Source organism: Neodiprion lecontei, chromosome 6, assembly GCF_021901455.1.
Source record: "Neodiprion lecontei isolate iyNeoLeco1 chromosome 6, iyNeoLeco1.1, whole genome shotgun sequence".
Taxonomy (NCBI): domain Eukaryota; kingdom Metazoa; phylum Arthropoda; class Insecta; order Hymenoptera; family Diprionidae; genus Neodiprion; species Neodiprion lecontei.
In genome coordinates, this window is record NC_060265.1 from 26,150,499 (window position 1) to 26,172,228 (window position 21,730).

The following is a 21,730-nucleotide window of genomic DNA, read 5'->3' on the forward strand; positions in this document are numbered from 1 at the left end:
AATGGAGAACTAAACAGAAAAGAGCGAGCGAGGTACCCTCTCGAGTAAAACTTTCGTTGAATGAGGCCTAAATTTACGGTCCGACATTTTATTTACTCTCTGACTGCGGCATTCACTCCTTTATATTTCCAAAACTCCACCCTTCACCCCTCCTGCAGCCACAGCTAGACTGCCAGGAACTTTTCACCAGGTGAAACAAAATTCGCTGGCTTATATTTCCACCCTCTCTGAGGGCGGAGTGATGAAAGAAAAGAAATCAAACATTTGAAAAAGAATATTATCGAGAGAAAGAGAGTGAGAAGAAGGGAGAGTTGAAAAATAAAAGATGCGCACATCCTCGCGCGCGTATTAAATATCTCGAAATATTTTTGAAAGGCCGCGCGAAGACGCCCCCGTGTCACTGTTGCAGCGTCCAACTGTAACAAGTTCCTAGACTACGTTTTCGCTCAAAGGCGAAAGGGAGAAAAACGGAGGAAACGGTTGAGGACGGGAAGAGAGGGGGAGGGGGAGAAGTGGGTTTTATTAGATTCTGAGCTACGAGTCTTCTTGCAAAATTACATTACCCTGCACAAAGGAGTTTCCGAGTGTAAAAATGAAAAATCAAGCAAAAGAAGGTTGTGAAAAAACCTGTGCACAGCTACAGCGTGAATAATTTCTTATACTCATTAGAGGGGACCTCCGGGTTATTCATCCCCAATTAGTTGGAGAGCCGTTTTTATTAAAAATCGTCGTCAACGACTTGCAAACAAAAAAATAGATCAAACGAAGGAGGGAGAATCGCCTTTCATGTATTATTCTATATTAAAATTTACATCAACTACATCGACTGCCGAACCGGAGATGTAAAAATATACAATCCGTTTCAGAGATTCTGCTCTCGAATGAATGGGAAAGAGAATGTAGTACCGAACTGGCGTTATATCATATTCCATCAGGATCGAATGTGCAGAAAGTGACGAAAAAATGATTGAAGAAAAAAACAAGAAACACCGTGTCGAGGCAATCGGTGTACAACGCCATAAAAATCCAGTACTTCTTATTTCGTATCAGTTTTCTCTTTATTTCAGAGAAATAAACTCGACGAAAGTAAAGCCGGAATGTAAAACAAAAGCCACTTCGGTTAAATTTTCAATAACATCTAAATCGAAGCATCCGTCCGCACCTGCCAACCTCTAGAAGGGTTAGGGGTGAGTAAAAGCCACGGTGAGAAGGCGTCGAATCGTGGTTTCGCAGGAGGGTCGTCGTCTTTCTCTCTTCGTCCATATTAGGCACTATCACCTCGGAAACGTCAGCGAGTGAGTTGAAAGATATAGTATATAAGCGACGGGACGGAACGCGGGGTTAAACTTCCAACTTTGAAAAGTCTATCTTGAAGCCGAGGGTTGCGAGCGTCGGATGCTGCGGCTTTGGTTAGGAAGGCGGCTGATGCTGGCTGGCGTCGCGACGCTGCGCGAACCAGGCCGAAAGAGTTTGGAACTCGGTGCACACCGTGTATAAGAAGTTCCACGCCCACGCGTAACGGGCATTCCGTGAATACTCGACGAGCGTTCAACCCGGCGTAACTTGTACGTCTAGGTATTTTTCGGTATTTATCGGGCGCCTGATTTCGAGAAATTTCTTTCGGAAAATACGCAGGTTTTGGTGTTTCGGAAAATAATAGTTCACCATTTTGCACCGTGACACCGCCCGAAAAGCTTGTTTAGGTTAAAAGAAAGATTCTGTAAAGAGATGAGCGTTCCACGTCACGTGAGAGATCGTACTTATTTGATTTGTTGCTCTTTTTACAAATTTTTTTGAATTCGTAAAGATACAGGTTACAGCATTTCAATTATTATTCCTTTCCCGATACTTATATTCAGCCCAAAGATCACGAACCGTAACACAGCGATACATCAACCGGTAATCTTATTCTCCTAAATTAAAAGTTCATATTACGTTATATATAACTGTATCATCAGATTGAATTAGTAATGAAAAAGTCGTGAGATACACTTCTCAAACATCAACTGGAAACTTAGTGTTACAAGCGTGGGTCTTCTTTGTGAAGTAAATTGATATTGTGATTGATGTAGCAATAAAATAAGAAAAATAAAAAATTTAATCACGATACTTTGTGAATCTAAAAAAATGTATAAAAGTGAAAAATCAACTGAGTGCGATCTTCCGCGTAACTTAGAAAGCTCATATTTTACCAGAACCTCCCTTTTAGCCTAAACAAACTTTTCAGGGGTTGCCATAGTAGAAAATCGCAAATTATTTTTTTCTGAAACACTCTAATGCAGGTATATTACTTACTATCAACGGTAAATCATGCTTACAGGTACTTGAAACGTGAAATTCTTAAATAAATTATATCCGTAAACGTTTCAGGATAGAAACGTACCCGATGTCCGACGCCATTTATTCAAGATGATTAATGAAAACTTCAAAGATCAATTTCGAGACGAGTGTATAAAAGGGTAGCAAATCGTTCGAGCTGGGATACAGAGTGCATATTTCACACGTGCACATAAATTGGAGCATATACGTAACTCGGAGGCGAGATGCATTAATCCGTGCATGCTGCACTTCGAGACGTAGTAGCCCGGTAGGTAGGGAGGTAGGGAGGTACGCAGATGCCTGCATCACCTTATACCAGCGGCAAGATTGGTCCGGCAATAAAATAATAAATTTGCCTGCTTTCCAATTTCAAATACCGCAGAGAGTTATTTTGAGTTATCGTTAAGCTCTCTACGTATATAATACCTGCAATCCCGGGTTTCTCCGGCCGAGTCGGCTCGTATACCGCATAAGTCACACTCGCAAAGTTTCACACACACGCGGACGTCGCGCGGGCAAAGAAAAAAGGAAGCGTATGAAAAAAAGGGGAAAAAGGTCAAAAGTCAACTAAATCCCGACAAGCCCGCGTATTTTATTCAATATTTACTCTCGCGCTTGCAGCTGCACCGTCTGCTCGGTTTCAAAAGAGTATAATATCGGTAAAAAAAACGTCTTTGTCTCGTCAATGCTCAACCGGAGGATATTAAATTTCATATATATAAATTTATGGAATATATGTATGGAAAAAATTACACTATATTGACATCGACGCTGTATCAAAGCTATAGAACTTGCGATGAATTTTCCAGCCGAGCCATTGGCTTTTTTTTTCGTTGGAATTTTTAATATAATTTCCCTTTCACCGTCCGTAAAAGGACCGAAACAACCGTTTTACAATTGATGTGTAAATTCAAAGCCGGGATTGAAACCTTTCTATCTATTCTGCGTTCGTGGCACGTGTTAGCCGTTGTCCGCGTACAGCGCGTGTACCTGTATAAATACCCACGAAATGTGCCAAGGGAGAAAAGCGGCCATTCAAGTATTTGCTAACGCATTTTTTGTAAATTTTTGCACACAACCCCTAGTGATAACAATTGATAACGTTTGCTTGTTTTGCTCACTACTGTTTTCAACATTAGCTAACGCATTTTGTGAAGTTTATTGACAAATGGATTCGTCGCCTGGGAATAGCAGAAATTCCATTTATAGTCACATCCCGATCAATTTATTTCTACTTTATTAAATATCAATTATTATTAATTATTAAAACACACTAACATGTTCGGTAAAACGTGAATTCATTATTCATTGAGTATTAAATACAATATACATTGCCTTCAATAAACATTACATCTTCTAAGATATTATTATTTATCAATTCATGCGTTATGAACACATCCCTTTGAAGAATTTTCTTTTTTTTTTTCATTATCCTCAAGCAGGCAGTGCGTTGACTTTGAACACGCACTTCGAATTTCCTATGTTAGTTAACGCTTGCCTGTAATACCTAATACTATACATACAGGGTAAAATTTGACAACCTTTATCCGAATTGTTCACCCCTGTTTTAGCGTTAGCTAATACTTGAGTGGCGAGTAAGAAGGTGGTTCGAGTGGGATTTATAAAAGGCGTACAGCGAGTCCGCCGTATCTTCTGCACCTGACGGACGGACCGGTGGATTTTAATCCATGTTAAATCCCACAGTTCTCCTGCAGATGGAAATAATACAAGCAGCCAAAAAATTAGCCTGGGGGTAAATCGACGAGGGGGCTTCAACCCGGGCGAAAAACTGGCCTACCTACTTTTTAATTGCGAGTTACCAGCGGTTGGAGGAAAGTATGCCTGCGTTTCGATGGTGTATATATGCGAGTGTGTGTGTGTGTGTGTGTGTATGCGTTACGTGTACACAGGTGGAGGAGAGGAGGCATCGCATATACGCTCGAGGGTCGAGAACCGACGATAATTTGAAGGGTCGACGAGTGAAGCCGGTGCGTCAAATGGCTGACTGTACACAAACGCACCGCGCATTGCACAGGGCCTACCTATATATCGATATTTAACACGATCTATGCCATTTTGAGCGAATATTTATAATGATATTTGGTATGAATATGCATCCATTAGCTGAAATGAAATATCTACTGTTGGAATTGTTTGAACGCTTGTAACAATATCGAACAGCGTTACGGTATATCAATTATTTTCTAGGTGATTAAAATATTCATTAGTCATGCAGGTTCCAAGCACCTACAACTCGGATAGCCAACAAGTAACTGTAGGTTGTTTTATGCGATTAATTGGGAATTTTTAAAGGACCAAGCGAATCTTATTTCAATTTATTAATAAACAGGGAGCTTCCGGGCGAAATTTTTTTTGGACGTTACAGGAATGCTTCGTAATATTCGTCAAATGAAAATTGTCCGAGCTTTGTGTGTAATACACGCGTTTCGAATAGGTATAATTTCAACCCTGTAGTTAATGAATGACTCGTAATAGATTTATTTTTTTCTAGACAAGGGATCGTAAATTGGAAAAGTGATTTTTCAAAAACTAAGTCATTCTTCAACGTGGGTTCCAGGTCTTATACGAATAATAAGTCTACGGATAAGTCGCTTTATGGGCACTTTGAAAAATCGGGTCAGAGTCGGAATTTTTAGAGGTTCAATATTGGACGAAGAATTACAGTTTTGAAAATTAAATGTTCGGGAGAAACAAGACTTACTTAACGATTAATTTCATACATCCTTCTTCAAGCGGAGAAGAGAGAGGAAAAACATTTTACTAAACAAAAACGGAGAAACTCCTGATAAATAAGTATTGAAAAGCCAGCCAACAGCTACAGCCTCCGCTTCATAAAATATAATTTACATAATACGAAACGGAGAATTGATTAACGATATTAACTCAGTCGAGTCGGCCTTATACCCACTTCTGTAATCAACCTTTGAATTCGGTCTTATTATATCTCAACTGCAAATCAATCCTTCCAAGTTGTAATCCGATAAGATACCCTCCACATTATTGGTTAAATATGTCGTATACATGATGTACATAATACACGTATCAAGGTAGTACATAGAAAACCTCTTTCCACCAGCTTTGTAATCAATAAATTATATCACACGACAGACGGAGGGTGAAAATGTTTTTGCCATAGACCCAGAAGAATATTCACACCGGGTAAAATAATATAATCTCCCGGCGATATCTTCTTTGACGGTAAATAATTATCACGAAGCTTTACATGTCACACCACTTTCATGGATACTAATAAACGGAAACCTTACTCACGGCGTGCGTCAAGCTGTTCCTCTGCAGCGATGGTAAAATACCCCGTTCTACCCCCTGGGGAAAAAAAGCTGCCATGCCCGGAGAAGCTTTCGCCTTCCCCTCGTCTCGTCTCGGCTCGCCGAGTCCGTCGACGAACACCGCGCGGGGCTCTCGAGAGGATGAATCTGTGGAGAGAAAAAGGTAATCGGGAAAGTTAACAAACCCGTGAACGGTCAACGGGGGTGTTAAACACCCGACGCATCGCGCGGATTCGATGTTACAAAATGCAATGAAATTATGAGGGAAGGTGGGGCTAAGAGGAAAGAGGAAACCGGGGGTGCGCATAATTATGCCAGGAGATGACGGGGAAGCCATTACCCGCACGACATCCAGAAAATAACTTTACTCCACCGTGGATAAAACTTGGCAAAATGTTTCCGTGTACATAAAATGCGGGGTTAATTCGCAATCGTCAGCGGGAATGCAATTCTTGTGCAAGGTTCAACGTTACAACTTCCAGGAAAATATTGCAATTATAAATTTTCATAAGCATAAACGCGCACCGCGGTTGAAGGATCGGCGTCAACTTTTTGTGAACGGTTTGATAAAGTATACCGCTGAAATTGGAACTAAATCACGAGGTTGTTACTCGATTTATTGCAATAAGCAAACGTCGAGTCAAAGAAGTCTCACGCAAAGAATGATATGCGAAATAGTGGATATAAATTTGTTAAACTTTGGAGACTGACTGTTGTTACAATAATATCGGTTGGCCGATGAACCCCAAATTAGACAAACGATTAAACATTTGACGATTATTATATCGGCATCAGCCGTGCCAGGGTGTATAAGGGGTGTATACGCAACTTCGTTACGATACGTGGGTACAAACAAGCCAAACCGAATCATTGTTCGTTTGAAAACCCATAAAAAGCGGAAAATATTTATATCCGACAAAGGCTGATGCGAGCTTCCGGAAGGGTGGATTCTCGAATCTTGGTACTGGCTGGGGAGACTTGACAAATTGTCCAAAGAAATTGGCAAACAAATTGACGACAGACCGCAGTGAGGCGGAACGGCGAACAAGAAGAGCAATATGGCGCCGACCACAACACCAGGGGTGCGGACAGTTCTCACCCTGGAACGCAGTCAGCAGAAGATAGCCGAGATCAATCAACGAGCCGGGGTCTCGGTCTTATCTCGTGTATCGAGGACTGCTCGAAGGACTCGACAGACTGCCGGCCTCGACTCACCCCGACATCGACTGACCCGGGGTCGCGGTTTCTGCCGTTCACCCTTACGGTTACAAATGGGCGAAACACCGGAAGCCGTCTTGACCGACCCGCCCGACCACCGATGACTGGTTTAACGCTTTGAGCTTTGCTCCGATGGTCGAATTCTGTTGGAGTCAAGTTGCGGATGGAGGGTAGGTGTATTGGTAAATACGGTGCAGTGAACCTCGAAAGTTTCCAGAACGGGGCGGAGTTCAAGTTCCGAATTTTGAAAGTTCCAGAAGTGCCTGATTACCAATTATTTGATGGCAAAACTTGAAGTGAAGAAACAAAAAAATTTCGAATGGTTGCAAGCCCGGCGGCTCAAAGTTGCGAAATGCAAGAATTCGAAAATTGAAGTTACGATAAAGCAAAGATTCGAAAAGTAAGATTTCGACAGAGAAATATTTCGAAAATAAAAGTATAGTCGCAGAGCGTAGTTTACCCAACGAGTGGGTGCAAAAAATAAGCAGAACCGAAAATCAGAATGACCAGGATAGCGAACGTAAAAATGTCGGAAATCCAAAACAAAGAAAGCTCAAAGTGGTGAAATTTCACCAAGCCAGAAAGTCACAGAACTGAAAATATTCGATCATTCGGAATTGCGATGTTTCAGATTTTTCGGCATGTTGTTCTTTCGGAACTCTGAGCGTAAAGTTTCGGACCATTCGAAACTTTGATGTTCCGTCAAAGTTCGACATCTTTACTTTAAGTTTCATCATCATAATATTCAGAATTTGACGCTTTCGGAACTTTTCAAAATCGGAATTTCAACCACGGCCCTCCAGAATCGAGAGAATTCATCGCGGCTTCCAATACCGCAGAATGAATATATGTATTATCCACCGCAGCATGTAACAATCGACACCGACTTTCGGTCTTTGGCATGCTAATCACGCCGACTTTATGCGCCAGTCAAACAACGAGTCTACTGTATCTGCTCGGTTGAACCTCGGGGAAAAATTCCAGGTTAACCAAATTTCGGCGTTTACGAAGAAGTCCAGGGTATATTTCCATGGGACTCCGATTACTCGCGAGTCGAAGAGAACCGTGAAAGGAGAATTTGGAGAGTAAAAAAAATTTCTACCAAGCAGTAAAACTTTAATAATGATCCAAGTAGTCATTCTAGTGTATAGGGAGTAAAAGCACGCGGCCACATTTCGCATAATCGCAGCTTTACTGTATTGTAAGCTACTATGGATGCATGCGTGACGTGAGTCCTGTACGAACATAGAAATTGTACGATGGATGACGTAGCGTCGGAGCTTTGCGTCACGTTTGCATGACTGGCGAACTACGTACATGTATAACTTTGCGTTGCAATGAAAATGAAACGGGACCCGAAGCCGTATTAAATTTACTGCTCAAAGCGCGTTGTCCTAAAAGGACGAGCGATGTGCAGGACTGCTGCAACGGTAATTCGAACCGTGCGGGTAGTGCAGGATATATGTATGGTATAAGCTCGTACGAGCTCAATAACATAAGAGTAATGATAAGTCCGGTCCCATAAAAACAGCAATTCGTGTTGCGAGCTTAAAAAAAAAAAAAAACAAACAATAATTGAACGTAAAAGCTCCATAATTCAAATTACTAGTATTAATAGGTTAGCAGAGGTTACGGAGCATTTCGGAAAAGAGACGCCTCAGAGCTGCTCGCTCTTTTAGATTTTTGCCGCTTCGCATCCTGCATGGCTCGATATTTGCACGTTGTTAGTTTTTCACGCGTACAGCATAAATTTTCTTACTTCAATCGTTCTCTGTAATAAAACCACTGGTCTCAAGTTTATAATAAACGAAAAGCTGGTTTCCCTCTCACTCTCGCTCAAAACCCTTGTTAATTTTTTTTTTACCCTTTTTTTTTTTGTTTTGTTTTGTGCAGTCTTTATCAACCGACAATCGAAAGGATAAGAAAGCTTTACGCAATTCATACACCACGTGTATCAAAACTGTAGACCGGTTTGTCGGGAAAAGTAAAGTTTCGCGAACAGCAGCAGCAGCAACGAAAACAGCCGTCTTACTTTTGTGCTTTAATGCGAAAATTAGGCGAGCTAATGTCGACATTTATCTTCAAGATTTTAGCGAGCCGGGGGCGGGAATTAAAATGTAAGTTTTATTAAAGAAAGTTGAAAAATAGCCATGACACGCAATACATTATATATGTACGTACTACATATGTGTGTATACGTATGTACATAGTACAGTATAGGTGTACAAAATATATACCTAAGCGGGTTATTTGTACACGCCTACGCGTAACCGACTAGAAATCAACTGCAGCGAAAAATTCTGAAACGAAAGGGAGGAAAAAAGAAACAAGTTGTTCCCGTGCAACAAAAAAGCCAATCTACTACACACCGAGTCCGACACGATAAGCAGGCGTAAGATGTTTTAAGGCTAAGATAGATTGGTCCGGATTTTGGCAAAAAACTTTGAGGTAAAAGTGTTTCACGAGATCCAAAAGTTCGCGACTCTTCCTTCCGTGTTGCCATCATCCTCTTCATTTTCCTTGTTTTTCTTCTCAGGTTAAGGTTATCTTTTTTTTCTCCCCCCGCTCTCTTTTTCGTATTTTGCATTAATCGAATTAAAATAGCTAAAAAGTTTTTCGCTCAGACAAAGAGAGAGAAGAAAGAAAAACCGCAAACGTAATTGAAAATTTTTAACATCCAATTAACCGTCCGAATCCTCTCTTGCTGCAAATCGAGTCTACCCCTGTATAATACATGCGTGTAGCTGTATAATTTTGGATACGGCGAGGAAACTTCGGACTAGTAGCTGCAGGCCATACGGGTTTGCAGTTAATTCCAACTCGGTCCAGACTTGAGAGACAAGATACAAGACGCGAATTTCATCTGGGACGTCGAGCGGAGCTGCAGGGAAGAGAACGAGAAGAGAGAGAGAGAGGGAGGGAAAGAGAGAGAGAATGGAGATCGCAAATCAAAATGTGGTTTTGACTCCGTCGAGTCTTCCTTCTCCCGGCATTTCTAGGACGATGTTATATGTGCGGGCGGAGAGCGCGGAGCGAAGCAGCGTTAACCGCAAGACAAAGTGGAACCCGGCGAGGATTCCAAAAACTTTTCGAAACGATCCGACGAACCCGCGCACGCGGCCAAGTTATACGTGAGTTGAGAACAACACTTTATTCTTGGGGCCTCGTTATCGCTACTATAACGCGTCGGTGAGTACGTTTTTGACCTTCGCAGGGGGCGACGAAGAAAGCGCGTTGCGATTTCGCAACGGAAGTGCCACCCACGGACGGATGAGTAATTTATATACCTACGCGTCCTTGCACGGAAAACGAAAAACGACCGGATGTGACGAACTCCGCAAGACGTTTTTTTCCTTTTTTTTTTTTTTTTTTTTTTTTTTTTTTACCTCGGCAGGTAGAAACTTACAATAGTGTTAATATTTTTTTTTCTTTTTCTCCTTGTTCGCAAAGAGGAAGAGAAAGAAAAAACGTGGAGGAAAATAACTGCTGCGCCGATAGTCGTTGGCTTCGTAATTTTTCGGCTCCCCACCGTTGAACCATTTCAAGATAATGAAACGGTAAAAACGAGGGAATAATACAAATGGAAGTACGAAGAAAAAAAAAAGAAAAAAATTAAAAACAAAAACAAACGGCAACCCCCAAGCTTTAGTCTGGATTTCTCCTTTCCTCTCCCCAGAGAGAGCTATACAGCTGCGACATCTGTTAATTGCAGTGAAATCCGAGGGATCTGTATTATATAGATATAGGTACAAATGCGTATATATATACTTGTATAGTATGCATATATAATACATATCTACGGGGTGACATTGGAGGAAAAAGGAGGTGGCTCTTATCGTTAGGCGACGCGAAACGTCCCGACGCTTTCAAACCATTGTTATTTACCTCGATGGTAATAAAAACAAAAAAAAAAATGAGTCGAGATAAAGGGAGAGGGAGAAGTAAGTCGAGTAATTATACTAATACAAGAGCAGACGTTTTAAAAGGGGTACGGGTATAGGTGTGTAAGAAGTTGAAAGTCGCCGGTCAACAAAATACAGATTCGGCGGACAAGCCGAAATCATTTCCATTGTTATAGAGTATTAGCACCGACAATCCTCACCGAATCAGTAATTGACCGTAGTTCCATCGAAATATGTATACTCTTATGAGAGAAATAGACTAGTAAAAATTTTTCAAACTTTGATAAAAATATATCCTATAAGCTTGAGTCGGGATGCTGGTAAATTGAAACGAAACCGAACTAGGAAGATCGTGAAAGCCGAGTGACTTTGCTAAATAATTGTAGTATCCGTTCGTTTCAACGTAAAGGAATGCGTATAAATCTGTAGCAAGAATCAGCGGGATTGAAAAATATTCGCTACGGCGTGGGAGGCAGGTAGAAACTGTATCGTTGGTACCAAACGGCGTACAATGGCGCAGGTGTAAGGCACGTTTACCATTATATACCTATGTCGGTGGCATGGAAACAAAAGCACTGGAGAAACGTGGTTAGCTAGACGTTGTCGCATGCAAATAACAGTGTAATACGAAAGTACGACGACGAAAGTGAGGAAGAAAAGCACGCGTAGGTATACGCGAGTTGATGAAGGGAATACGTGTACTATAACGACAACATCGCGCGGGTGTGTATCGCGACAAATATTTGCGCCATCGTAGGATGATGGAAGAGCGTCGGATATGGTAAAGCCCGCAATGGCGACAAGGTATAAGGTATCAATTACGCAAACCGCACACCAAGTGGCGGAGGACTAGGGCAGCAAGTTTTCAGGAAATTCGCGTAGTAAGTCAAGCCAGGGGACACAGTGGAGACCACCGTGAACAATAACCTGGAACTGCTTTCATTTGCATGTGAATCGTAGCCGGAGGGTGCGACAGTGGAGACGAGAGAGAGAGAGAGAGCGAGGAGAAACGAGAAACGAGAGAGGAGAGAGAAACGTACCCGTCGGTACGTACGTATAACGTAGGTACGCGTATACCTTCATAATATATGCAGATATGGATTACGGAGAGAGAAGAAGAGAAAGAGAGAGAGAGAGAAAGTCTCTGAATTCAATATCACCATCCCCCGATCCGGGTACTACGGACGCCTGGGTTGTCAGTGTACCTGTCTGAGTGAAAAAAGAACGGTAAAAAAGCGTAACGACGTACACGAGACCAACGAGGCTTAGTTACCCTGCACTATAAGCCGTCGGAAGGGAGTCGTCCAATCTTGATATCTGCAGGACAGAAGGAGAACGAGTCATAATGTCACTGTAATAACGGGTGTTAACGAGATGTGACACCCTGACCTTACAAGGGATTTCAGCGCTTTTATTAGGCTAGCTATTACGTCGGTATGTACGACACAAGCGTGAAACGGGGATGGTTGTATACACGGTGTATAGTGTGCGGATATTATACTTGGACACCTTCAGGAGGCGGAGTCTTGACTTGTACCGAGGATTTTCTTTGATCGAAATCCAGCGAGAGGAAGTCGAGAAGAGCGAGGATACATTCGGTACGTCAATAAGAATGACAATCCAATCACCACGTGCATTGAAAACTCTTGAGCACCGGCGTACGAATATCTGGATAGAGCTGAAGAAGTCGAACGATCAGTGAGACGTTTCTCCTGACGAAATTACAGTGTGATCAGTGTAGAATCGGTTGTCGCAGTCGAGGAGTCGGATCAACCGTGTACAGCACCGATTGGAAGAGCTTTGATCTCGCTGCAGAGATGTCGTCGCGTGACGAAGGCTTGTATCGCAAACTATCGGATGATCAGCAAAAATGCACGAGCGAGAACAACGATTGATCCCGATGGCTTTGGAACCTCTGATTTTTCTCCCTTTTCTCATCATACACTCCGCAGCGATTCTCAAGAAGCGTAAGCGAGTGAACTCATCGGTTGTGTTGCGGTGGAGCATGAAAGGCGTGGTTCATCCGCGTCTAGGAATAATCTCGAAATCCTCCACCCTTCGGTGAGCTAGGTGAACCGCGTAAAATAGAAGCCACACGCACTCTGCAGGCGTTCCAAGGTGAAAGGGTAAACATACACACTTAGCATCCCAGTTCAACGTGTAGGGATCCTCCGGCTTAAATTACGAGTTAATTAAAGTGTAATTACGATCCAGTCACAGCCCTTGAATACTCCCTTCAATTGCAGATATACTGCGGGATTAGGTAGGTAGGTAGAAACGATATCTGGGGTGTCTGCCGAGTTGCACGAACCTCTTATACACGCTGGCGTGTTCATCTTATTGTTAGCAGGGTTGAACAGGGTGGATAAACGAAGAGAGAACACTGCGAGGAGGACTCTCTCCCTCCCCCCTGCGTTCTCTTTCTGCGGATAAGATGTAGGTATTTACGTAGACCTGTACATATGTAAAATCCAGGTTACGTATAGCAGTGTAGATGGAGATTCAGGCACGGGAGGACGAGGCTTCCCAATTTCATACCGAGATGAGAACCAATTAAGTTGTATCTCGGAACTAACTAGCAGACTAACTAGCTCGCTCCTTCTACCAGGTCTCCATCTTGCCAATGAGTCAGATTCCTCGCTGACCGCAACCGCCTTGGTACTATCCTCTTACAGTTCACCGCTATCTCGCGCTCGTATACCTATGTATATAACGATACACCCATGGACCACATCGTACGTCTAGACAAAAGGAAATTGCAGAGTGTACGAGGCAAGGAGTCGCGTCAAAGGCGAGGAAATTTCCCTCCGACGTATGGACGAAAAAGTAGGAAATTAGCTTGGTAGGTTCACGTCCCGACATTCAACGGAAACAGAGTCAGTTGATGTCTGAAGCCGTTGAGCAGATGGCGGTGTGATTTTACAGGGTATTCTACAAGTTCTTGAATATCGAACAGAGGTACAAGTGGTCCAATCAATTGTAAAACGCGTTCATAGAAAGGCGCAGCGAGCCGATCGGGATGATTGATGCTGTTTCGGCAAGAATCCGAGAAACGCGGTAGTGAGGAGACACCCTTACCTGACCGAAGACGAAACTTCTTAGCCGGGATGAGACGGGCATTCGAAGCTCGGGCTGGAGGGAGGAAGAGGAGGAAAGGGATGAAAACCCCCGGCAAACAGAACTATTCATCTTTATCCGAAAACCGTATCTCCGCTTGGGCGGATCAGGGGCGGGAGGGGGGGAATTTATCTGACAATTCAGGCTCCTCCTCGAGTTCCTCGGTTGCGTTCAACAATGGCAAGGACTGCAAGAGCCAAGAATACGCGGAATGCAACGTAACTATCTATCCGCGGTGCGCAAGTTTGCGCGTTGCCGCTGGTAGGTATAATATCCAGCGACGAGGCATACCTGTAAGGGATGAAACGGCGCCGCTAATCTGCGCGGATTTATCCCCGGGGATCTCCGACGCAAGTGCCTTGCTTATCCCGCAATATTGCCGGGATTGGTTGTGGCAAAAACAGAACGGGGGAGGAGGAGGGAGGAGAGGAACCGCTGCGCCGGCATAAACCGATATGGAAAAAAACATTCGGAAGCCCGGCACGCGATACGGGCGCACTCGATTAACCCTCTGGGAAACGTTTCCCGCTCTTCAGCGCGCCTCGGTTTAATCTTTATATCTCTTAACGGTAATTTCTCTTAAAAGTGCTCTTCGTACACGCGCGCTTCACTCACGAGAGCTCGGTTAATGGTAGAAAAACAATACGGCGCCCGCTACGAAGGGGCTTCAAGTACCCATACTCCAAGGATACAGGTAATTCACTCGATCCTTATCGATATATCGACGCGCGGTATTTCCGTCTTTCGTCGGCCGGCTCGTGGAAAAATAACTTTATGCAACGCGTCGGGCGCGAATATTCAAGGAGACTAGAGAATTCCATTTTCCCGGGATGACCGGTCATCCGACAATCTATGCATTAGTAATACGCGGTCAGAGCCGCGGGTCTCTATGCATACTTATTATTTTTACCCATACATTTAGAGCAGCGGAATATTTATTCATTTCAGAACCGAATGCCTCGATACATGGATACGCGTAACGACGTAAATAATACATTATTCGATTCGTTTTGATTTTCCTTGCTTCTCCTCATCTACCGTAATTTTTTTTTTTTTATTTTTTTTTTTTGGGGGGGGGGGGAGGGGTTTCTTATCCCGTGCCGAGGTTTGCTTGCCATTTGACTTTCCGAAATTAGGCTGTACGTGCTTAAAACGTGTTTTTTTTTTATACGACGATACGATTCGCTGCATTGTTTTTGCCTGCAGGAATCTACGGGCAGCAGAAACTTTCCTTCACACTTTCACGTTGTACGCGCGATAATCTGACGTAGTACGTGTAATGCTCTTTAGTCAACGTAAAGAAACAAAATCGTACTGCAATAGTATAGATATCAGCGAAAAAACTGTACAGTGATTGCTTACATATCTCAATCCTTTTTGTTTTACACTGGAATTTAAAAATTAGCAGAGTTGGAAAATTCTCCGTGGCTTTTACGAAGAAATTTCCCCTGAATCAAGTTTCAAATTAATTGAACCGCCACTAGACCCGTCCCATTTTTCATTTGAAACAACTTTAAATCTTCGTCATTACGTTAATTAAAAAATGAAAGGTCAATTCTATTACGTTTACTTGAGACTGATTAAATAACAGTTTCTACAACGAATGCGTTTGAAAGCATATTATCATATTTAAATGCACCAAGTTGGAGTACAACAGTACTCAAACAGTGAATCTGCGCGAGTATAAAAATTAAACAATATTTAACGAATCGTTATAAAACGAACTTGCTTGGGGAAGGCTTTGGGTTTAAATTTTAAACGAAAACCGCTACCTGTATCGACACGTATTATACACTGTACACACGTACGTTTGCAAATCTATCGATGCCCACGCGCGTAAAGGGTGGGATAAACGTGGTAGGCAGTTGGATCCCATTTGCCGGTTGGTTAAACTTTAAACAAGCCCAACGGTATAAAACGAGCCGCAAGATTTGACCGGAAGTATATTGTGTACGTGGAAATGAAAGAGCCGGGCGAAACAACGGAAGACCGAGGGAGAGAAAGAAGCTTGGTATTCCGGATCGCCTGGAAATGTCCGACGAAATTTCAAGATCTGGCTGAGCTTATAAACAATGCAGGACTCCCAGGACTCCCGGGATCCTCGGTAGGGTTGGTTTATTATCTGGTTAGGATGTGTCGCCGGGCGTCCCGCGCCTCTTTCTGCAGCATTACCTGGTGTTCGCCACCCGTGAAACAAACCCGTTTCGCGGGGTTCGCCGAACCACGGAAAATCTTATATTCCCGACAAAGATATTAGAGGCCCGAAGGATATTATGCCGTGTTCGGCTCTCGACCGAGAACAAAAGTGAGCCGCGAGGAGTTTACGGGGGAAAAGTGCGGCGGATCTTTTCATATTATTTCTATGGCGGAGAATAGGAAGAGGGAAAACGAGCCGAGAACCGACGAAATTGAATGGCAGAGGAAGGTTAGAGTTTCCGTTCTCAGCTCCTTCGTCCTTCGACTCCGAAACCGTGATGGGGGAGGGGGGAGCAACTAAGTAAGTACAACATGTGAGCAACAAGTCAAGATTCCCCAAACTTTCCCCATACAATTTGATTAATTATAGCGCGATTGATTACGGATATTGTACAGGCTCGGAACCACTTGGCAACACATGCTAGTTCAAGTGAATCTGCGGCAAGTTGAATTCCTGCTCCCTTGATCGCTTGTTACAACGGCACAGAATGTAGGGGTGGATGTGTGAGTTACGGTGAGGGTAATTTGAAGGCTTCTTTAGGTTGAGATATTGCGGAAACCTATATGACTTCAGGGCTGAAAGTTCCCTGGTACGAAAACGAGGGTGCAAAGAGTCTTTATCGTAAAAGTTCAACCGTCGCTGCTCACCCCGCCTTATATTTTTACCCCTGACGTATATTGTATTTTTCGGCGCAAATGTGATTCTGTGGTAACGGATTCCTTTCACTTGTGTGCATCTCGATCCGTTGAAATTAAGCAAATTGGTCGTTGTATGTACAGCGAGACTGTGGATGTTTACTGTCAGCGTAGGCCGAAATTTATGAGAGGGTGAGTCGCGAGAAAAATAAATCCATGCGATTTGCCGACTACCAGCATTGCTGCTAAAATACCGAGGCGAGTCGTTCGTTCGTTGAAATAAGAGCACGAAATTACCTGGTTACCGAATACGAAGAGCAACCAATTAGTGTCTATTTCAAATTCCGAAACAACGGATGTTATTGTTGCGAAACTAACCGATCTAGACATACTTTCTGAGAATTTCTGTAATCGCTAATTAACAATCAAGTCCGCAGGTTCGTAATTCGATTCGCACGTGTCATCCCAAGAAACCGAATATTCACAGCCTGGTCGTGCGGCGTTGAAATCGTCGTATAATTTAGCCTCATTCCGACCCAGACACTTATTTGCAGTGTATTTTTATATCGTTAGCGTATAGAATAACACCAGAACTACCCTTCATACTTTCAATTTAAAAATACGTATAAAAAGTGTACATGTATTGGTATAAGAAGAATTTCCCATGATTCAGACGAATAGTAATCAATACTGTAATAATTTTGATTATCAAGTGAAACAGCATTTATATTATTCGATTATCCCGTGAAACACGAATGAAAATAATGAATAAATAAAAAATTTCACTCAATGTTCGTAAACTAGTTTCGCACGCGCGCAGACGAAGATTCGACTATGTGGATAACAATGAAATTCTTCACAAGCCGACAAATATACTGCAGGCATCTGCAGACAATTTGTCTGCTCCAACAAATCACGGCTGAAGAAGAATAAAAAAAAAAAACCGTCAGACATCTGCTGCGGCTGACAACTGGAGACATTTATAAGCGGTATTAGAGTTTCTAAACTTACTGTAGTCTTTTTGCGCGACGGTATAACAGAGATGGGAAAAAAGGAAACCGCGTTCTGTGTTATAAAATTGAAGCACGGCACGAGCCATTCGTTTTGTTAATCGTTCGTTTTTCGGACTGGATTTAAGCCGAAGCTCGGCGAGTGGCTATTTGAGAGACTCTTCGGCGCGTCGACAGGCAATAATTAGAGCCGTTTATACCGTAGAGCGATAACAGTGGCGATTTGGAATTTTCCTGAAAGAGTAGCATTAACCGTGGCCCTGCAATTGCATAACTGCACGCAAGCTAGCGTGCAGCTTTCCAATCTTGTTGATCATCGTCGTATCGAGCAGCCCCCTTCCCATCAAGAGCGCCAAGATGCATCGCAAGATTCTCGCCCCGGTTTTAATATCGCCCAACGGCGTGGGCCATAATTTAAGCCGTGACCAGAGGTATAGAATAACGGAAAGACGATCCATCCTGCAACGTTAGTAAGACGTAACCGTCGGCCCGTTATTCCTTTGTCTTGCCGTTCCACGCCCTAATTGCAAGCTCTTCGCCTCATCGAGTTACCCTTAAAGACAACAATTATTCCACCCGGCTGTAACCATTTGTTCCCCGGCTTAAGGCGTACGCTTTCCTACGCTCTGTACAACGTATACTCGTCGATGTGTGAAAGAAATGCGAGAAAAATGGCGAGGGACGCAGCTGGAATTACAGAACCGTAAATTTGTAAGCTTTATTAATATTCCAACCCTCTAAACGGTGATCCAAACTTCATTTGACGATTTGGTGAAAAGTTTCGAATCCGCTGTGAGGATCGACGAAGAAATGAGTACATAAATGTTCAACAAGAGACAGCGCACGTGTTTGTTCGAGTGTAAAGTTTAGAGGAAAAATAAAAATTACGTTGGAAGATATTTTACTTATTTTCTTCTTGCTTGAAATAGTAAACGGCTATACCTCACCGAACGCTGGGAAAAAATCCATGTCTTCACGTGTGGCAAAAACCCTTTGCATAATAGTGTGCCGGTTGCAGCAACTCAGACAATCAAACGTTGTAAGTACAAACTCGCATAATTACCGTGCGACGGTATCAACGGTGTTACCGATTAACTTTTTACACTGTCCCTAATTTCTCCGCGGCCGAAAACTCCCGGTACCGCATCTTAATTCATTCGTTGCGTTACGTGGTGGAATGCAGAACTCGCCACCGTTGATGTAGGTACGCGATATATAGATCGCCGATCGGACACATCTAGCCTCCGCATATATACGTGAGGTGATCGACAGCTGGGCAAAGCCGATTGTCCGTGACTCGCTCGAGTGGATTAACCGGTGCTTTTTCTATCCAAACTGTTGGATAAGCATGTTTTGTGGTTGAGAGATAGTAAGCATGTATATACTTATGTATACAGCGCCGATCTCGAGGAGCTGCATCGGTAAGTGTTGAACTTCTTTCCTCGGATCGGCAGCGATCGAGAACGCCTATAAAAGCCGAGCGCTGTTTCAAACGTGTCATTGCATTCGGCGTGATCTTTATTGTTAGTGATAGTTGGTAAGACGGCGGTAAAATGGCTTGCAAAGTGAGTGCTAGTTGTAAGATAGGAGTAATCTAAACCCATCCACCTCGCCGTTCCAAATCTCTACTATTTCACTCGCTGCATCGCGTCGTTGAGAACGCACGTGCCCGTCAGATTCTTTCGAAAATCTAACAACAGGTAGTCGAGTGAATCAGGTCTACGATTCAGTCGGAAAAGTTCGAAAACGGAAACATTAACAATAAGAAACGCAAGCTTAGAATCGATAACAGAGTTCAGTACCTACTGATAAGATTAGTCAAAATTTTTCTGGATACACGCTTGATAGATCATCGAGATTTACGGGCTTGAGGACGAGCGATCGAGACGACGGAGAATCGAAGAGCAGTTCAATTCCACAGTAATTACCGTAATTTTCCAGCTTCTCACCGCCATGGCTTTCGTGGGGCTGACTATCGCCGTTTCGGAGGCTCACAAGGCTCACTCCTTTCAACACTATCACGGTCCGGTGGAAGGTCCTGACGTGAAAGTGAGCTGGCACGACCACCACGGGCACGTTCACCACGACTTTGCGGCTCATCCGAAATACGAGTTTGCCTACGGAGTCGAAGACCACCACACCGGTGATTACCATGGACAAAAGGAGCACAGGGACGGTAAGTAGCGTGCCTAGTCGCTTAAGCTCGCGATCAAACACCGGCCGGCGTTAATTTCCAACTTAAGTTATGCGCAAGGTGAGTACGAAACGATATTAACCCGGGATCCCTTGCTACGATAATCGTAACTTCAAGGAGATTTCGGAACGCTCCTTTATTACGAGCTACGGATAAGTCTGGGGATGCGACTTATCGAATATACCGAGAGTCCGTCGAACGAAATGTTTGTTTTCTGGATTGTTGCCACCGAATTACTTAATTGTATAATTGTATAGGTAGGTACCTAAGAAGAGAATAGTTTAGGCACTACACTTTTGTTTTGGTAATCAACAGGCCATAACGTGGCTGGAGAATACACCCTAAAGGAACCAGGCGGGAATACGAGAACGGTGAAATATCACGCCGGAAAGCATGGTTTCTTCGCCCACGTGATTAACAGCAACGGAAACGATCACGGTGGACACGGACGTTAATCTTTTTATATGAGCGTCGCGACGCCTGGGCAGCATCCCCGTTGCTGCACGGAAGAATTTCACGCTATCAACCATTGATAATCGCCCGCTTAGATCTTTGTAACAATCATCGTGACTACAATATAATTCATTTGTTACATACTTGCGTGTAATGTTGTAATACCTGCCTGTACAGCTCTGAGAATTCAAACGATTCGCTTATACCCACGTGTACGTTTTCACAAGCGAAATATTTCATTTCAACGCCTTCTGGTATCATATATATATATATATATTCATGTACACCACATGCGATTCGGCGATGATAATCAGCAATTTGCAGTAAAGTGCGAACCTCCTCTAACGGAGAAAACCCTCAAAGCCCTCAACTTGGGGCTGAATTGCACCTCCAACTCATAGATGTCGATGAATTAGCATAAGAAAAAAAGTAGAGGGTACGAATTCAAGCATCCTTCTTCACCCGTTTCTCAAGATTTGCAAACAAGGTGTTCTTTTTTTAAGGGAAATACAGTACTTCCTCCTCTCGCAGGAGTTAAGACAAACGTGAGTAGGCATGAGCCCCGTTCAAATTTTTCATTCAGGTTGAAATACCGCGTGAGAGTCTCTCGCTCCTTTCGAGGGAGGGAGAAAATTAGTACCGTATATTCTCGAGAAGTGCTTTTTGCCGTATAATTTAATACGTAGACACGGTACCCTAATTATTATACCTACCTCATGCCTTCAAATTTATATAATATAAACATGATACAGATCTTTATTCCTCAAAGTGGGATAAAAATTCTAACTTGCGTGTTGGAATAATTTCAGAAAATTAGGAAACTAAGTAAATAAACAACGTCCCCGGAGATGTACAAATATATGTATTGTACAAGAAAATGAACAAGCATAGACTATAAGCTGTTCACACTACTGTGGGTATGCATTTATTTGTGTTAGTAATTGCTCGAATCTATCGCATAAAATTCTACACCACAGTAGCACACGGCGGGAAACTTTACCTATCTTTCAAAGACGAGTTGCGGAGAAATCGTTTTCTCCTCAATCATAGCTGCGTGTACGCAAATGAAACAGTCGTACAAAGTTGGCGTACGTCAGCTGCGATGCGAGGAAGTGAAATATAGACTGCAGCAACGGAGGCGTTATGTCACACATTTATCGATACAGTTGCGATCAAGGTGTAATAATCGTTCGGAATTCAATATGCAAAAATATGGAGGCACCGGTTCCAATTTCACAATACCTTTATAGATAACGTGTCGTGTTCCGCCCTGTTTCGCGCCTACGTTCAGTATACGGACAGCAGGTGAGTACGGAAAGAGCATGACTACGGAACGAATAGGTATCGGGGAAATATATTACATATCATAAATCGAGT

At 43.1% G+C, this 21,730-nt stretch overlaps 1 protein-coding gene across 1 annotated transcript; it reads left to right on the plus strand.

Annotated features, from left to right (window-relative positions):
* The first annotated feature begins 19,193 nt into the window (after positions 1-19,193).
* On the plus strand, positions 19,194-20,496 carry LOC107219022 (cuticle protein 8). Its single transcript, XM_015657083.2, has 3 exons — positions 19,194-19,271; positions 19,648-19,882; positions 20,216-20,496. The coding sequence occupies exons 1-3, from the start codon at positions 19,260-19,262 to the stop codon at positions 20,353-20,355; spliced, it is 387 nt and encodes a 128-aa protein (XP_015512569.1). The 5' UTR covers positions 19,194-19,259; the 3' UTR covers positions 20,356-20,496.
* Positions 20,497-21,730: the final 1,234 nt, after the last annotated feature.

What these genes read in the sequence shown, in the direction of transcription:
- LOC107219022 (XM_015657083.2), top strand. An exon ending in ACAAAAGGAGCACAGGGACG is followed by an intron (nt 19,883 to 20,215) that starts GTAAGTAGCGTG and finishes GGTAATCAACAG; the next exon opens with GCCATAACGTGGCTGGAGAA.